We start from the raw sequence: 19,140 nt of genomic DNA, 5'->3' as shown, positions 1-19,140 counted from the left end.
TTTCAAATCACTGTCAACTTTATGAGCTCCAGCTTGAATATTTCCATTTCTGTAATGACCTTATTTGTGAAAAGTAAATTGGAGTCTCTTTCTCTCTCACTCATATGACCTTAACACAACGATCTGATTTAAATGTCACTCTAAGCTGTTTACATGACCATAATGAAAATTAAATGAAATTAAATGAGACATCATTTGTAAAAGTAAAGAAACTTTTGCATTAGTTCATTTAAAGTGTTTACAGAGTGAGAGTGTTACTGTGTTAATGTTGTGGGTGAATTTCTTGTACATAAAACATATTTTTCTATCACAGACCATTAAGCTCTACATACTAACCAGGTAAGAACAAAATACAAATTCTAATAAACAAATAATTATTTATAAATATTATTAGACATATTAAGTTCAGTTATCATGGTTACTATTTGATACCATATAATACAAATTTAAATATGATCCCTACTTACTTTATTGAGGCTATATACTGTATATTTTTTATGTATTTTCTATTTATGCCTACAGTATACTTGATTTCACAGTATTAATTAATTCTGCAAATAGTTTAAGCTTTTTTGTGCATAATGAATAACAGTATTTCAAAATTCAAAGATTCTCCTGCCGTTCTGTGATTTTATGGTAACTGTTGCACAGTTTTCATGTATACACTACTCAATCTGTTTCAGTTTCTTCATAAAGCTGCTTAAATAAAATTAGTCTGTGTTTTACATAAAAAAAACATGTGGGCAAATATGAACATAAAGATCTGACGCAGTGCATATACAAAATTAAAATGTACTGCCACATCAGTTTGCAAATCACAAGAAATAACTTGCCATGCTAGCTTGTGAATTGCAAAAGTAGGCAAACGATGCAAAGCTGGTGAAGAACTTAGTTTACCACATGCCAAAGTGTCGGCAAAACTAAGTGCCGCTGAATGGCTAGACTCAGCCCCTTCACTACAATGGTAATTGGTAAATACATATGTATGCATGTTTTGTGTGTGCTTTTGTGATATGACCTTTGGTGATATTTATAGTTTTTGGTTAGAAAATAGCTGGTACTTGGTCTAATAAGTCTGAGAACCACTGATTTAGACCATTTTAAAAAGAGATTTTGAATGTAGTGAACTAATAATTTTTGATTTTGTAAAAATATACTATTATACTGTTATTTTTAATGCTATGCAACCATAAGAGAATGTTTAAATTTTAAATTTCAATCATAAACTACTTAATAAACTTATTTATACATAATATTTACAGTTAAAAAAATACTCTGAGACGTCTGCTTGCAGATTGTCCGATACACAAATTCTCACATACACATATCCTCTCTCTCTCTCTCTGTCTTATGAACACACGCACACACACACACACACACACACACACACACACACACACACACACACACACACACACACACACACACACACAGCGTATATCTTCCTCCATGATTTACACTCACACACATGCTTTCTTACTCACATGCATGAGTACAGTCTTTTTGTCTCACTCAATCTCACACTCTCTCTCTCTTTCTCTCTCTCTCTTTGGCTATGATGATTTACTTTGATGGCTCATTCTATAAATCTCACTGAATAAAGACCCATTTGCTGCACTGGCAGGCGGCCATATTTGTGAGGGTCACTTCAAAAGGGAGCTCCACAATAGGCAATAATACATGTCACATTCACAACAGTGTTATTACAGCCCATAACACATCATCCTCAGAGCAAAGCTAGCACCAAGAAAAATCTGAACTAGAAACACACTCCCCCAGAAAATATAAGCCTAGTCTACTGTTGGAAATACACTGAAAATTAATAGATAAATTAACTAAAAAGACACCTACACTAGCTAGCACTGTGCTGAGTGATGAGAACAAGGAAGGGCCATCTTACACAGTGAATAATTAGGCTTTCTTTGACAAAATTTTTGAAAAATGCAAATGCCTTTAATAATGCAACAAACAGACAAAAATCAAAGAGTTTCCAGCAGAAGTTTAGAGCCCTGGTGAGAAAGGAGAGGAGATCTGTGCCTTGATGCACTCCACTGCATATGTCATACTTTTAAACCTGCAGCTGCTTTCTGTAAAAGCTTTTTGTAAGGTTTCTTGGATTTGTGGAGGAGGCCCTGGCCCCGGATCAACACATTCACATTTACGGTCAAACTATGCCAACTCACTGCCGCTCAGCTCAGAGTAACAAACCTCGAAGAGGAGGACGTGCCAGTTCCCCTGACGGATCCACAGCGACACGTTTCTGCTCTTGGACTTGTGGCCCAGAGAAAATCTTGATAAGTAAACAAGATTTTATATATTTTGATGTTTCCTTTCTGACAAGCCGTGATGACTAAACCCACTCCTCCATCATTGGCTCAGATCTAAATTCTGCTGATTTGCGCATCTTCTTATTTCGAGATGAGAAGAAAGAGTTGTTTTTTTTAAGGGTTCATGCCACGTGTGGTTAGGCTTTAGACAAGGACGGATGTTAATGAGTTCTGACAGCACTCGTTTTCTTGACACAGGAAAGTGAAGTGCATTAGACATGCAGCTTCTAGTGTCAACTCATCACTGTAGCAGATGAGTGGTTGGCAAACTATTAAATACACTCACACTCCACTTTATTGGAAACACTTTGTTGGTACTTCATAAACCCAAACTATATTGTTATTTTGGAATCCATGCCATCAATAATATAAGACCTATACATTTACTGTAATATACTGTAAAAGTCCTTCACAATTTCACATAAAAAAACTCATTAAAATAAATTAAATTAAAAAATAAATAAATACAAAAAAAAGCCACTGACCACAAAAGTGTGTAAAATACTTCTTTCCCCCTCCGCCCCATAAAAAGGCTTCCAGAGGATAAGTTCAGATACAGATAGTGTACACTTTGTGAGAGATTGCTGACTGCTAGACTTGCCTCTACGACCCACTTGAAGACATTTTGCCCAGTTGACAGTCGTTGAGAAGAGGCAAATCATTGGACTGAGAGAAGCAGGATGGTCATTTGACTAATACCCTGCCACCTAGGCTGTTCTTACCAAGCTATACGGAGGTGCTGAGAGCGGTGGTCTTGTGAACACGAAACATGGATTGCTATTGACTGGAACTGTATTGTCTTCAGGGACTAATCCAAGCTCTGTTAGGGATCTGACAACTATCAGGGTTCTGTATTGAGGCCTTGTAGTGAGCCCTTCAATTCTGTCTTTCCTGTGAAGTGACACACTGGCCCAAACTACTAGTGTCAAGATCTGGGGAGTCAATGGATAAAATAGTCTGTCACCCCTAGTAGTAATAGAAAGGATGAGAACAACTCAACGGTATGTGCAGGACATCCTGTAGCCACATGTGACTCTCATCCAGAGCAATAGTTTTCCAGGAATGTCTCTGATATATTGCAGCACTTCTTTACCCTGCCTAGCGACTATATATATAGTCGAATGCTGTTGTGATGTGATGTGCCACTGGATCTCAGCAGAGCTGTGCCACTGATGAGGTAACGTGTGTTTCTGTGTCTGTTGTGAAGGTTGAGGGGTTTATTAAAAATTTGTCAGTCCCTGTATTCATCTAATCTAAGTCAATTTTGGTCAGTGCCAGACTAATGTGAAAATAACAGGACTTACGCTGAAGGCAGTCTGCATTCAGCAGGTCCTGGCATTTCTCGTGACATTTGACCCCGCACTCAGTGCAGCGCATGCCTTGTCGAGCAATGCCCCACAGAAGCCCCTCGCATTCGTGGCAATATGTCGGTGCCGTCGCTGTCCAAACCTCAAAGTTGTGTGGTGTGGTCGAGGAGATGGGGTAGATCAGAGCCTGGAGAGTCTTCCTCAGGACCTGCAACTTCTACAGAAGACAGAGAGAGAGCGATATGGGGGTACATCAACAAATGAGACTTCATTGTCATATAATTAACTTTTTAGAACTGAAGAATGTAATTCCAAAAAAATTGCAGACCACTTTCCCAATGTTTGTAATGAAGAGTGTAAATCAGAGGTTTGCTCCTCTTTACAGCAACAACAGCCTCTCTTCTTCTTATTACAACATTACTGTGAGGATCTGATGGACATATGTTCAACATTGCACACACAAATAGCTACACATGAGCTTAAAATCACCATGCCAAATGCCAGCAATGGCCTGTGAAGTAGTGGAAATGTGATGGAGCCCAATCCGATATCTTTGGAATGGGGTTTTCACAACTACTTCACTATCACTATCCAATGAGGAATACATTTTCCACATCTAGAAAAACACACTGTTCATCCTGTGTTTCACAGCCTCAGCATTACAGTCGTTTTCACAGTGGAGTCACATGAACCTTGGGGGGGGGGGGGGGGTGGGGGGGGACAGAGTTTCCATTTTTAGCCTCTTCAAAAAAAGAGGTGTCAATATCCAATATAAATCTGACTGTTATATATAGCAGTGAGAGATTGAGTGTGAGTGTGTATATTAGGGTACAGTGAAGAGAAAAAGGAAGACAGAGCAGCGCACTGGAAAGGCAGATAAAAGACAAAAGACAGTGGGAAACATGGCAAGAAAATGAGGGAGAGAGAAATAGGGAGAGAAATACAGGGACAGAGACAGAGAGGGCAATAACAAGAGATTTAGAAAGTCTTTCTTTCCCAGATCAGTACTGCCCTGAAATTCTTCAATTTGTTAACACAGATCTATAAAGCAGCACAAAATCAGCCAGTTATCTGCTGAACTCTCAGCAAACATCTCACTGTGCTAATCAATTTAATTACCCTAATACATTCAAACTGATTCAGACTTGATTAAACTGTCCACATGCAACTGCTCTATAATACCACACTCTGTAATGCAGTCTTTAGGAGGAACATCCATTAACTCCAGAAGATTTACTAGTATATTCTTTCATAACGATAATGCAGCAATAAATTTATTGACAAAGAACACTTCAATATTTGAAGAGTATCTTGATTGAATTGCTTTATGCATAAACTTACTATTTATTAAAATTATGTTCAAAACTCAATTCAAATTGTTCTATCGATAACTAAATGTGTACTTAATGCAAAAGGAAGACTGAATTAATCAAGCATCATAAAATTTTAGAGTAATGGGCAGAAAAAGGGAAGAAACAGGAGGCAAAATATCGAAGAGGAAAAAGTGATGCCGGAACAAAGAAGAACAGAAAGTGACAGTGACAAAGAAAAAACTTATTATTAAGGAGAGATGAGAATGATTTACAAAATCAGGAAAGTGAATGAAAAAAAAATATTTTAAGGAACAAAGGCAAAAGAAAGAGAGAATTTGTCTCAGAATAGAGATAATTGGGAGGAGGGAGAGAGAGGGAAAGGGAGGAAATGAGTTACAAATTAAGACTAAGAAAAGAGAATTACAGCAACAAGGAAAAACCAAAAGAGAGAAAAAAGAAAAGGGTGGTGAGAGAGAGAGAGAGAGAGAGAGAGAGAGAGAGTGAAAGAAGGGTGGGGGTCTAAAAGTGTGTGCATTCCCCTGTCGGTTTCAGTGCTTCAGTCCATAGAGCTCTACTGATGGAAAGTAATTATAATAATTACAATAATAATAATGCTAATAAATAGGAGTTATTGTAGGAGACAATTAGCTGCAGGGTTATGAGTTCTCTTGGCCTTTGTTGTGAGTCCTGAACACGAGGGATTCTGTATTACATCAGGCCATTGATCAGTGGAAATGGCTGCATTGAGCGAAATGATCATGGTGTGACGGCTATGAAAGCTTTATGAAGCTGGTCAAAGCGCCCATCTCAAATCTAAATCTGATGATCTAAATTTGTTACTGTATTTCTATAAAATCAATCATACACAAGATTCATTCATTATCTGTAACCTCATATCCAGTTCAGGGTCGCAGTGGGTTCAGAGCCTACCTGGAATCATTGGGTGCAAGGCGGGAATACACCCTGGAGGGGGCACTGGTCCTTCACAGGACAACATACACTCATTCACTCACACCTATGGACACTTTTGAGTCGCCTACCAATGTGTGTTTTTGGACTGTGGGCGGAAACCGGAGCACCCGGAGGAAACCCACGCGGACACGCGGAGAACAAACCGACTCTTCACAGACAGTCAAGAGCAGGAGCGGGAATCAAACCCACAACCTCCAGGTCCCTGGAGCTGTGTGACTGCGACACTACCTGCTGCACCACCGTGCCGTCCCCATACACAAGATAAGATGTAAAATATCCTGTGCCAATCCATTACAGCTTCAGACTTCCAGACCCACCCCCCTCCAAGTAAGCTTTACAGTCGTACCTTACCCTTTACCATCAACAACCATAAATCCACAACGGCCTCCCTGGTGATGAAGGCTGTACCTAGCCCCACTGGCACTGTTAACGCATGCTCAGTGCCACCAGTTCCATGTGAACTTAACATGCTACATCACCAACAATCCCAATAACACCTCTATAATACAATATGTATTTACACACAGTGAACCTGCAAATGTAAAACATTCCCAGCATCAGTTAATACATTACATTGTCAGTTTGTAGTTTTATGACATTATTGGGAAATGATTACTATACATTAATACATGAACTATATATATATATATATATATATATATATATATATATATATATATATGATCCTTGGATCACCACCTTAACGTGGTGGAGGGGTTTGCGTGCCTGCGTGAGCCTAGGAGCTATGTTGTCGGGGGCAATAGCCCCTGGTAGGGTCTCCCAAGGCAAATTGGTCCTAGGTGATGGGCCAGACAAAGAGTGATACATAAAGACACGGATGAAAAAGAGGAAAACATGGACACAGACTTCCTTGCCCGGAGCAGGGTTACCGGGGCCTCACCCTGGAGCCAGGCCTGGGGGAGGGGCTCCTTGGCGAGCGCCTGGTGGCTGGACTTTCACCTATGGGGTCCGGCCGGGCTTAGCCCGAAGGGGATACATGGGTCCAGTCTCCCATGGGCCCACCACCTGTGGGAGAGGTAGTAATCCGGGTCTGGTGCATTGTGGATCGGGTGGCGGTCGGGGTCGGGGGCCCTGGCGTTCTGATCCTTGGTTACTGAAACTGGCTTTTGGAACATGGAACGTAACCTCTCTGGTAGGAAAAGAGCCTGAGCTGGTGCGCGAGGTTGAGAGGTACCGGCTAGATAAAGTTGGGCTCACCTCGACACACAGTATGGGCTCTGGAACCAATCTCCTCGAGAGGGGCTGGATGCTCTTTCACTCTGGAGTTGCCCAGGGTGAGAGGCGTAAGGCAGGTGTGGGCTTACTCATAGCCCCCCGGCTTAGAGCCTGTACGTTGGGGTTTACCCCAGTGGACGAGAGGGTAATTTCCCTGTGCCTTCGAGTTGGGGAAAGGGCTCTGACTGTTGTTTGTGCTTATGCACCGAACAGCAGTTCAGAGTACCATGCCTTCTTGGGGACCCTAGAGGGAGTGCTGGAGAACACTCATTCTGGGGACTCCATTGTTCTGCTGGGGGACTTCAACGCTCACGTGGGTAATGACAGTGAGACCTGGAGGGGTGTGATTGGGAGGAACGGCACCGCTGATCTGAAGCCGAGTGGTGTTCAGTTATTGGATTTCTGTGCTCGTCACAGTTTGTCCATTACGAACACCATGTTCGAACATAAGGGTGTCCACAAGTACACCTGGCATCAGGACACCCTAGGCCGCATTTCGATGATCGACTTTATAGTCGTATCATCTGACCTGTGGCCATATGTTCTGGACACTCGGGTGAAGAGAGGCGCTGAGCTGTCAACTGATCACCACCTTGTGGTGAGTTGGATCAGATGGCGGGGGAGGATGCCGGACAGACCTAGCAGGCCCAAACGTGTGCTGAGGGTTTGCTGGGAACGTTTGGCAGAGGAACCTGTCAGAAAGATCTTCAACTCCCACATCCGGCAGAGCTTCGACTGCATCCCGGGGGGAGGCTGGTGACATTGAGTCTGAGTGGGCCATGTTCCGGACCTCCATTGTTGAGGCGGCTGAACGGAGCTGTGGCTGCAAAGTTGCTGCAAAAGGCTGCTGTCGGGGTGGCAATCCCCGCACGTGGTGGTGGACACCCCGGGTGAGGGGGGCTGTCAAGCTGAAGAAAGAGTCCTATCAAGCCTGGCTGGCTCAGGGGACTCCGGAGGCAGCCGACAGGTACCGAGGAGCCAAGCGGCTTGCGGCCTCGGCAGTCGCTGAGGCAAAAAGCAGGAGAAAGCAGTTTTCCACCAACACTGTATATGGTGGGGGGGGGACTGTTGACCTCGACTGGGGTCGTCACCAGACGGTGGAAGGAATACTTCGAGGATCTTCTCAATCCCACCAGCACGTCTTCCGCAGAGGAAGCAGAGCTTGGGGACCCCGGGGGGGGGGACTAAATCTGGACTGGCAGACTGGGGTGGTGGTTCCCCTTTTCAAAAAGGGGGATCGGAGGGTGTGTTCCAACTATAGGGGGATCACACTCCTCAGCCTCCCCGGTAAGGTCTATGCGGGGGTACTGGAGAAGAGAGTCCGACTGATAGTTGAACCTCGGATCCAGGAGGAACAATGCGGATTCCGCCCCGGTCGTGGAACACAGGTCTTTACCCTCGCTAGGATCCTGGAGGGTGCATGGGAGTTTGCTCAACCAGTCTACATGTGTTTTGTGGATCTGGAGAAGGCATTCGACCGTGTCCCTCGGGGTATTCTGTGGGGGGTGCTCAGGGAGTATGGGGTACTGGGCTCTTTGTTACGAGCTATCCAGTCCCTGTACAAACAGAGCAGGAGTCTGGTTCGTATGGCTGGCAGTAAGTCCGACTGGTTTCCAGTCAGAGTTGGACTCCGTCAGGGCTGCCTGTTGTCACCGGTTCTGTTCACAATTTTTATGGACAGAATTTTTCAGCGTAGCCAAGTGGCGGAGGGTGTCCGGTTTGGTGGTCTCAGGATTCCATGTCTGCTTTTTGCAGATGATGTGGTCTTGTTGGCTTCATCGAGCCGGGACCTCCAGCTCTTGCTGGGCCAGTTTGCAGCCGAGTGTGAAGCGGTAGGGATGAGGATCAGCACTTCCAAGTCCGAGTCCATGGTACTCAGCCGGAAAAGGGTGGAGTGCTCTCTCCAGGTTGGAAGTGAGATCCTGCCTCAAGTGGAGGAGTTTAAATACCTTGGGGTCTTGTTCACGAGTGAGGGAAAGATGGAGCGTGAGATTGACAGGCGGATCGGTGCAGCGTCAGCAGTAATGCGGGCTCTGTACCAGTCCGTTGTGGTGAAGAGAGAGCTGAGCAAAAAAGCAAAGCTCTCGATTTACCGTTCAATCTACGTCCCAACCCTCACCTATGGTCACAAGCTTTGGGTAGTGACCGAAAGAACGAGATCGCAGGTACAAGCGGCTGAAATGAGTTTTCTCCGCAGGATGTCTGGACTCTCCCTTAGAGACAGGGTTAGGAGCTCGGACATCCGGGAGAGACTCGAAGTGGAGCTGCTGCTCCTCCACGTCGAGAGGAGCCAGTTGAGGTGGTTCGGGCATCTGGTTCAGATGCCTCCTGGACGCCTTCCTGGAGAGGTGTTCCGGGCATGTCCAACGGGGAGGAGGCCCCGGGGCAGACCAAGAACACGCTGGAGAGACTATATGTCTCGACTGGCCTGGGAACGCCTCGGTATACCCCGGAGGAGCTAGAGTCGGTGGCTGGGGAGAGGGAGGTCTGGGTTTCTTTGCTCCGACTGCTTCCCCCGTGACCCGGACCCGGATAAGCGGTGGATAATGGATTGATGAATGGATGGATGGATATATGGATATATATATATATATATATATATATATATATATATATATATATATATATATATATATAGTTAATGTAATGTATAGCAATCAATTATACAGCATTATACAATACAAAATATTTCAGTTCATCTCCTGTTGGACCAGAATGATTTTAAGCTTAAGTTATCAGCCTAAACAGATAATCTTGCTCTGTGAAACACCCTTTTATCATTACAGAGTCATTTGCATGGTGTTGTAGATGATGCAAATTTAGTCTCTATAATTACACCCTGTACTCTGGACTCAGTGCTCTTGATCCACAGTGCATTAAACCAAAGTGCCTTCTACATGGCGAGACTTACAACTCATCTAATTACTCATCTGTAAATGAGAAATTGATTGTGGAAAGCCAGACATACGATTGGCTGCATTAAGGGCTTTTGTTGAAGTTGAAGTTGTTGAAGTTGTAAGCGCTTGCTGGGAGATTCAACCAGACACTCCTCCTTCCCAACTGGCTCTTGCATTCAGCATATGGCTGACTGCAATTTTTATTTTGTGTGTTCTCTCTGAGGGGATCTCCCTTAGTCTCTGCCCTCTCTCTGTCTTTTTTATGCACTGGATAATCCTCCAACATCTGTTCAGCCTACTTACGAAGTGTAGCTGCAAACCATCTCTCTGCCATATATAGCCTACTTAGAGTGCAAAAAGAGTAGGACCCTGAGGAACATACCATTCACCTGAGACTCTTACTACTGCCACCTCACATCTAATGAAACATATACATTAGCATTAGTGTCATAGGACCTAATGTTAGCACATTAGACTGTAATAAATGTATTTTAATTTTTATTAAAAGTTATTTATACACAGATCATACAAGCTTCAGTAATTGTCTTATTGCACTCATGTTTTGTTGCAGCATGTAAGACACTATTGACACAAGCCACATATTACTTTGTCTCAGTCTTTTACCTTGTTTATTGCCCCGCTGTCCCTGGGCTCTGAGAGTAAAACAGATTCTTAGAGCATAATATTTTATCACGACTGTCTCCCTAAATTATTCTTCTGGTTTGGCTTAAAGCTTAATAAAGTAGTTCTTTAGTAAAAGTACTTTAGTTACTTTATTCACTGGGCTACCAGACAAAAGATACAACAGATATCATGTATTTTCCCCTGTTATTCTATGGAAAGTGTCCTTGAGTTTGAGAAAGGTGCTATGTAAATTAAATATATTATTATTATTATTATTATTATTATTATTTATTCTATAAATGTTTTGATTAATTCTCAAAATATTATGTATTTAATCTGAAAATAATAACTTCTAAAAATCTATTTGATCTTTTTAACAAGTGACCCTAATACCCTGTTTAAGCTGGTCTACGTTAAGTAAGCCCTAAAATCCAGTCCAAATGAACAATAAGAATACTTGGCCAAGCTAAAACCTTCATCCACAGAAGCTCAATCAGGTGCTTTATTCCCCTCCTGCTTTCACTCTGAGAAATTACTTCACCAAGCATTTACATGGCATCACTCTCTGCCCCTTATTTATTCATCTGATTCATCTGATGCCGATCAATTAAAGCTGAGAGCAAGGGATGGAGGTCAGCAGAAAGGAGGAGTAATTCTCCCAGCATTGATTAGGGCTCTCTCACGGCACTGGCTTTACCGCAGAACCAAAAGTACTGCGCTATAATTAAAAGAGGCATCATTAAAGCCTGAGCAAATAACGCGACACACCAAAAACCTTGCCGCCTTTCTTCAGGGCTTAGATATACAAGCAGTGCAAGTGTGCTACACTCAAGTGGAAAAGCTTTAATGTCATATTTGACTTTAAATGAAGTGATGGCTAAATTGACTTGAGGGTGAAAGAAAATACTCTGCAAATAATAAAAAAAGGGGACAGGGGTCATGTTTACCAACTACTACACATCACTTTGCACAGTTTTATACTTATTTATTTTTTTATTTTAATTTTTTTTGCAGATTCCTATAAGCTTCCAGGTAAAGATGCAAAGGCAATGTGTACACACCCTGCATCCTCAACACCTTCTAAACAAGTCAAATTATATTATTTCCACACCATGCCACTTGTAATCATTTCTGCTGTTCTATTTTATTTACATTTTTTGGCTTTTTTGGCAGCAAAATTAAGAGCCTGAAGCTTTGCTACATCTTGTATCCATTTCAGGTCTGAAGTGCCGTGGCTATGACTCAAAAAGTGGACAATGAGGAGAAAGAGGCTGGATCAAGAATATCTCGCTAGAAGCGCTGAGCACCAGTTATTTGAGAAGAGCAACCACACAAAAATAAATAAATAAAAATAAAAAATCTTTGCTCTGGATCAAGTTCCAGAACAAACACCTTTCATGACTTTTTCTAAAACCCTCTAGTTTATAACTTAGGATCCCTAATTTCCTGAAACCATTCATGTGAAGGCTAGCTTAAACTAATTTTACTCTGGAATTTCTCTTGAGTTTCAAAGCCTGCAGGTGTCGCAAATGTCCACTCATTCTAATCCTGTTATTGAAACACAAGATTAAGATATTAAATACACACCACAAACAGCACCTCATCAACCATCAACAGCGTGAAGCAGGTAAAGGCTGGCTGTGACAGAGAACTTTAATCCCTGTATACTGTAACTGTGTTAACTTCAAAGATGTAGTTATATGTCATCATTTGCCTTTGCAGAAGGTGCAATAAGAAATCCCTTGACCAGTCCACAAATGTGTTGTGGTAAATGCAAATACTGTCATAACAGAACACTGTCTGCTGAATATAAATAAATCGACGTGGTCATTTGCATGCAACAGAAAGCCATTAGACTGTGATTCCGTGTATGTGTGTGTGTGTGCATTTGTGCATCTGTGTATGTTAGTGTGTGTGTGTTCTGGTTTCTCTCTCATTATGTGTGTGTGATGAGTCTTTATGCATGGTACATTACATTAGTGACACACAGACTGTATCCATTAAGCAGTGATTGGTTGATGCGTGTGTGCGCATGCATGTTGCACTTACCAGATCCTCGTTGTTGAGGGTGGATCTGGTCACGAGCGCAAACGAAATGCCTGCCTTTCGAGCAGCCAAAGTCTGCAGATAGGTAAAAAAAAAAAAAAAAACCCACACAAGTAAGCAAAAAGCCTTAAAATCACATTTAGATTTCCTGCCAAACAATAGCTTTTAAACATTTACAATACAAACAACAATGCGCTGTCTTGTACCACCTATACTAGTGATGTAGCATAATTATGAATGACACATTGGGCAAAATAGCCAGCTCTTACCTGCTTTAGATTTTATAGAACTTTATTTAATTCATATACCTGAAATGTAAATATTTAAATCCCAGCTGTGATATCATGAATAGCAAATTATGTTATTTATATTCCAACTACTTCCTTATACACTGAACGATCACTGGATTAGGAACACCTACCCACTCATTAATTTTATCAGCTCCACTGTCCATATAGCAGCACTTTGTAGTTCTAAAATTACAGACTGTAGTGCACCTGTTTTTCTGCATACTTCCTTATGCCCATTTCACCTACCTCTTAAAATGGTCAGGACCCCCACAGGACCACCAGAGAGCAGGCATGATTTTGGGTGGTGGATTATTCTCAGCACCACAGTGACACAAAGGTGTTTTGTTAATGTTTGTTGAGCTGGTAGGGGTGGATCAGATACAGCAATGCTGCATGTCTTTTTAAACAATGTGTCCACTCACTGTCCACATTGTTAGACACACCTACCATGCTCCACCTTATAGATGGGAGGGAGCAGCACATCTTGTTTTGTTAGTTTGTGTTGGTCATCCTCTAGACCTTCATTAGTGGACACAGAACTCCGTCAAAAGGATGCTGTTGGCTGCATATATTTGGTTCGCAGACTATTCTCAGACCAGCCGTGACACTGAGAGCTTTAAAAACTCTAGCAGCACTAACGTGTTTGATCCACTCATACTAGTACAACACACAATAACACAACACCACAATGTCAGTGCAGCACGTGCAGCAAGTATGATCCACCACACAAATCATACCTGTTCTGATGTGATCCTGTGAGGGTCTTAACAACAGATTGATTTAAGGATAAGAAAGTATGCAGAGAAATATGGAGGTGTTTTACTGTTTGAGCTGTGAGCTGCAATTTTCTCATCTAAAAATTGTCTCCAAGCTTCGTTATGTTTGATGTTAACTCTCTCCCTGAAATTTTAACTCAACAAATTAAGAGATTCTAATATAAATATCATAAAAACTATTCTTCAGTTTCCTACTTACATGTTGTGATTAACACAATAACATTTTTAAATCTATTGACACCATTATTATTTACATACGAGCATAATGTTGTATAAACTGGCAAATAAGACAATGTATGAAATATTAGAAAGAGAAAAAAGACTCACCAAAGCCTTTGTGCATCAGAGCCGAAGAGGAGAGCAGAAAAGAGAAGGAGAGAGGAGATCCAATCAGAGAGAGAAAGAGAGCCATGAGAACAAAACAAAGCAGTCAAGTCTGAGCTTGGTAGCACTGAGTGCACATTATAGCTGTATCTACTGCCATGCCAACTTTCAGAAGAGTTTCTCAAGATCAGAGTGAAGAAACTAAGAGCATTTGTCAAACAGCTCCTTTAAAACAAAAAACAAAAAGAGAGTCCTTAGAGTTTTGTGTCCTTCATGCATTACCAATCATCAAATTCCACTCATGCTTTTCTTTACTCAATAGATAATCTGACAAATAAAGCAGCTGTGTAATATTTCTTCTGTCTGTCGCTTCTGTAAAGTTCGACTGGAACAAACAGACAACGACAAAATGCACGCTTTCACCGTGGATCAGCTACAGCACACTGACCACACCTAGATATGGGAGATATATGGTTGCATGGCTGTGAATATACAAGAGAGAAGAGAGAGAGCAACAGAGAGAACGAGAGACAGAGAAAGAGAGAGAGAGAGAGAGAGAGAGAGAGAAAGAAAGAAAGAGGGAACCAAAGAATTTGAGGAAAAAGAACAAAGGAAAGAAAATGAGAAAAAGAGCAGAAACAGAATGAGTGCAAGAGAAAAGATAATGTCATGAGAAATTTGAGAGTGTGAGGAAAGAGTGAGAAAGAGAATAAAGTCTAGATAGAGCAAATCAAAGAAGAGTGAGAAAGAAATTTAAGAAGGGGGAAAGAAGAACATTTAGCGTGAGAAGAAGAGAGAGTAGAAGGAGAAGAAAGAGAAAGAAGAAAAGAAATCAGAGGAATGGTGGAGACGTGGAGAAGAAAGGGAGAAGGAGAAGCACTGACAGCTGACAGTAATCAGTTTGTAGTCTTTACCATCGTGGAGTGTGGACTTTGAGCCAATCATGGTAAAGACCTGCGGGTTTATAAAGGCACCTGAAAAGCAGAGGGGGCGGGGGTCCGACCTGTACATGAACTCTGCACGTTTATGTAAGTATTTGTTACTTTTACAGAGAAAATAGCATGCACTGGAGCGGCTGAGGGTTGCTGCAGGCAATGCGCTACAATGCAGTGAACCGATGCGTCTGATTTACAGCTAAAACCCAGCTCAGAGGAGGTGCAGGACAACTTCTCTTTATTCATTATTTGGGAAAATTCAGCCACAACTCGCTGTGAATGTGAACTCTATGCGGACTTTTGCCCTGAAGCAATCATACAGCTACTGGGGGACAGAGACAGAGGAGAAAGGCATGATGGGAAACCCGCTTACATAGCACTGACTTCATCTGCACTGTAAAAGGATTTTCTGCTGCACGTCACTTTTACACGATTTAAGAAAACGGACATTTAAATCAGAAGTCAATGAAGTCCTCGGATATATTTTTGGGTAGAGTTGTCAACATTTCACACTGTGACTGCATTCTGTGGTTGTTTGCCTCTTTGTTTCTAAGGTTTTGTGTTTGTTTATTTACTTTTTTCCATGTTTTTGGCCTTACAGGAAATCTGACAACTCACTGAAAAATATCCCCCATAATAAATATGGGCCAATGAGGGGATGGCATGTAGAACACGCAGAAAAAATCCCAAAAACAACAAAACGTAACAGTAACCCATACTTACCAAGACAGTGTTGGTTTTTTTAATTTCATGCAAGATATGGACAAATACAGCATCAATGTTTGTCCTTTCATGCTCAGTTACACATTTGCAGAGAACTAAATTGAAAATTGAGAAAAGAGCACTTTGCCTTACAAAAGTTTTATAAACTAATCAAACGCAGACAAATGGAGAAAAAGTCCAGAAAAATAAATAAATTAATTAATCACAAAACATCTCTTGAAAAAATTCTATTCAGTATCGTCAATGGTTCTAAACACAGACAAAATATGTGAACACACAGCAAACCATGGACAACCATTCACTTTCTAAGCTTTCATGAAACCCCTTCATGTGAAATCATGACGAATAAACACATTTAAAGACAAGACGAACAGTTATAGTTGTGTGATTGTGTCATGCATAGACAGGTTTAAAATGTGTCCAGAGACAGCTTTAGTTCATAAGATATCAAATCATAAACGTGACCCAGGTAAATGCCCTTAGAAATCTAGGTTTTGCCACACTTACTTAAATTGTATTTAACCTAAATTATTTAATCTAAACCAGCCCATTAAGGGTTTTCCATCCACCAAGTTATTGTTTTATTAAAAAAAAAAAACTACATGAAAAAGGCTCATATTTTTATGCTCAGAAGAGGTGGAAAAGCTCTTAAAACAAAATTCAAAAACGAGCAACAGAAATGTGTGTTCCGAATAAGTGATGACCTTTCAGCGGTTGATGCCTACTGAGCACACACCAGAGGCCCAGACTACTCCGCTTCTCCTTCCTCTTCTCTACTATCCACATTTTGGGATCAATCTATTTTCATACCAGCACTACCAAAGCACTACCTTATTTTAGTGCATATGTAGATTATTGTACATATATATTGTGCAAAGTTAAGAGGCCACAGTATTTATTTAAATTCCTCTCTAAATATTAGACACATGTTTTGTATGACAGAAACAACACAATAAATTAATCTTTTATGATATAAAGGGTGTTTTTGATATAAACGGCTATAAAATACTATTCTGATCAAAGCAAAAGCCCATTCACAGCTGTCTCTCAAATCTTCCTCATTTTGATGCTGCCCTGATCACACAGGAGCATATGTCATCTGAAATGTATTTGCAAAAATGTAGTGGATTGAAACACACATTTTGCCTTTTTCTGACAATATTTTTTTTATTAAGCATAATATTTGCAAAAGTTTTTGATAGAAACCCTGCTGATGTGCTTCCACTGGGGTGGTTCTACAAAAAATATACAAACCAATGTAGAGGTAGTGGCGGATGTTGGTGTTCTTTAATGCCACAAAACACATTTTTAGTTATACTGTGCAGCTCAACCATCCTTCTGCACAGAATGGTTTTACAGCAGTAAGCGACAGAAATCAAAGCAAAAGTGTTTTTCACTCTGTATTGGCTGCATTTTAGAACATCGTGTTAGGGAGATGATTAATTAAACATTTTCTAAATTTGCAGATGTTATCTGATTTTTTCATTTTCTGAAGATTATCTCATTTGGACTGATCTACCTCTTTTTCTCCTTCACTTTTTTCTATTCATCAGAATAATTTTGACTGATTGATCACTGTTTTCATATGTAAATGATGTTTTTCTATTTAGTCTTTCAGAATATTTTTTTCTGAATTGCAGCCTCAATAAAAGTAGAGTAATAATGTGAAACTCTGACTGATCTACACAAAAGTCACTTCTGTTGTAGACCTATAAAAGCAGATGTAAATAGTTCTCTTATAGTCACTTTATTAAGCCACAATGGGGTGGTGTGTGTAAAATATTTTTTCATTCCAAAAAGGGGTCACATTCCAATCAAGGATAAGAACTTCTGATACCCTACTTTACCCTAATATTTCATACATTGTCTTATTTGCTTTTAAGTTATTTTTGTTTGCTTTACTAAAACTTAAAACTAAAAACTAGTTGGAAATCTCAGCTTTTTTTTCACAACCCCTTTAGTCTCCTTCATTCTCATTGTTACTCGAGTATTTGGCACTATAAAATGTGTTTGAAAAAATAACAAAGCTTTATAAAATGGCCATCAAGAGCCTGGGGACAGCTAGCTTCACAAAATAATTGATTTATTTGTTTGTTTGATTTTTGTTATTATTTTATCTAATCAGAAACGAAATCTTCCAGTTGGAACCACATTTTGGCCAAATAATTTCAATGTGTCATTTTAACAATAGTAAAAAGAAAAACTATCCAGTTTCCACATACGTAATGCCTACTCATCCAAAAGAGTAGACACTTTAATGTGAATAATGCTGAGGGTTGAAGAGAAATATATTTTAAATATTAGGGAATAGGGGCTAGTAGAAAATTTACACTGGGAATATTCCAATTACCAAAGAAGGAAAGAGTCCACCATATTTTGATGTGTGATGTCCCGTATAAACAGCTCAGGAAAGCAGCAGAACTGCTGTGTTGACTCAGGCCATGTCTGGAGAAGGGTGTAAATGATAAATAATGCAGCAGGTTGTCTGAGCAAACCACTGCTCAACAGTGAACCAGTCACCAAAACAGACAGGAGAAAAGGCAACAAGTTTGAATTCATATCTCAGTTCCCTATAACACAGCTGTAGCAAAATGTGCTTGATTTTTGAGAGGGTATAAAGTAATCTGTATTAAAGGTCCTCATGCCTCATTATGGCTGTCTGAAGAAATTAAGATGAATATATCCAACTGTTTATCTTACGTGCAGAAAAGAAATACAGACAAAAGCCAAATTCAGAAAGAGGTGTCCTCTAAAGTACTGTGAATAAAGTTAGAGGTAGGCTGTACCTCTGGAGAGATTAAATTATATGTGGCATACAGTACACCAGTGGGTCCAATCAGACCCAATTTCTGAGTGAGAGATTTATTTTTATTATTGCTTTTTGGAAATATTTGAAATATATAGTGTCGTATATAGTGTGTAAAATTATTATGATAGGGGATTAATATAAATGCTCCAAAGTTACATCTGTTAACATCCTGTCAGAGTATAGAATGCTTTTCTTGTATTGTGAAGAAAACATTTTGGAGATACAAGGTCTTGTGGCAAAAGATCACTAACAGCAGATAAAACCAAATGTAGATCTGAAAAGGGGAAACCTATTATTTTCTGAACTAACAAACATCATAGTTGACAGTGCATCACTACAGACTGCAGGGGGCCTACTACCACACATGGCATCAATCACACACCACAATGCGGGAGCAGAAAACTCACCAGGTCCCTGACGATGGGCACGGTCCGCTTCCGCCGTAAATCTGGCATGCTATCAATGCCGTAAAGAATGCTGCCAGCCCTGAAGAAGCAGACAGATTTGGAGATTATAAATATCATCATAATGCTGCACGGTGTACAACATTACTCGGCTAAG

The 19,140-nt window shown here is 40.7% G+C and overlaps 1 protein-coding gene across 4 annotated transcripts in view; it reads right to left on the bottom strand.

Moving 5' to 3' along the window:
• Nucleotides 1-19,140, bottom strand: part of LOC136709365 (protein unc-13 homolog C-like) — a 245,897-nt gene that overhangs the window by 200,945 nt on the left and 25,812 nt on the right. For 3 of the 4 annotated variants that reach the window (XM_066684518.1, XM_066684519.1, XM_066684521.1), the window contains 3 exons: nucleotides 18,987-19,065; nucleotides 12,726-12,797; nucleotides 3,632-3,851 (listed from right to left, as the gene is read on the bottom strand). In XM_066684518.1, the coding sequence (XP_066540615.1) occupies nucleotides 3,632-3,851; nucleotides 12,726-12,797; nucleotides 18,987-19,065 (371 nt within the window). The remainder of the gene's footprint in view (nucleotides 1-3,631; nucleotides 3,852-12,725; nucleotides 12,798-18,986; nucleotides 19,066-19,140) is intronic. The other variant, XM_066684520.1, reaches the window with a different exon arrangement.

This window comes from Hoplias malabaricus, chromosome 11 (genome assembly GCF_029633855.1).
Source record: "Hoplias malabaricus isolate fHopMal1 chromosome 11, fHopMal1.hap1, whole genome shotgun sequence".
In the NCBI taxonomy this organism is placed as follows: domain Eukaryota; kingdom Metazoa; phylum Chordata; class Actinopteri; order Characiformes; family Erythrinidae; genus Hoplias; species Hoplias malabaricus.
Note: the sequence above shows the minus strand (reverse complement) of the source record. Positions and strands in the feature narration are given on the sequence as shown.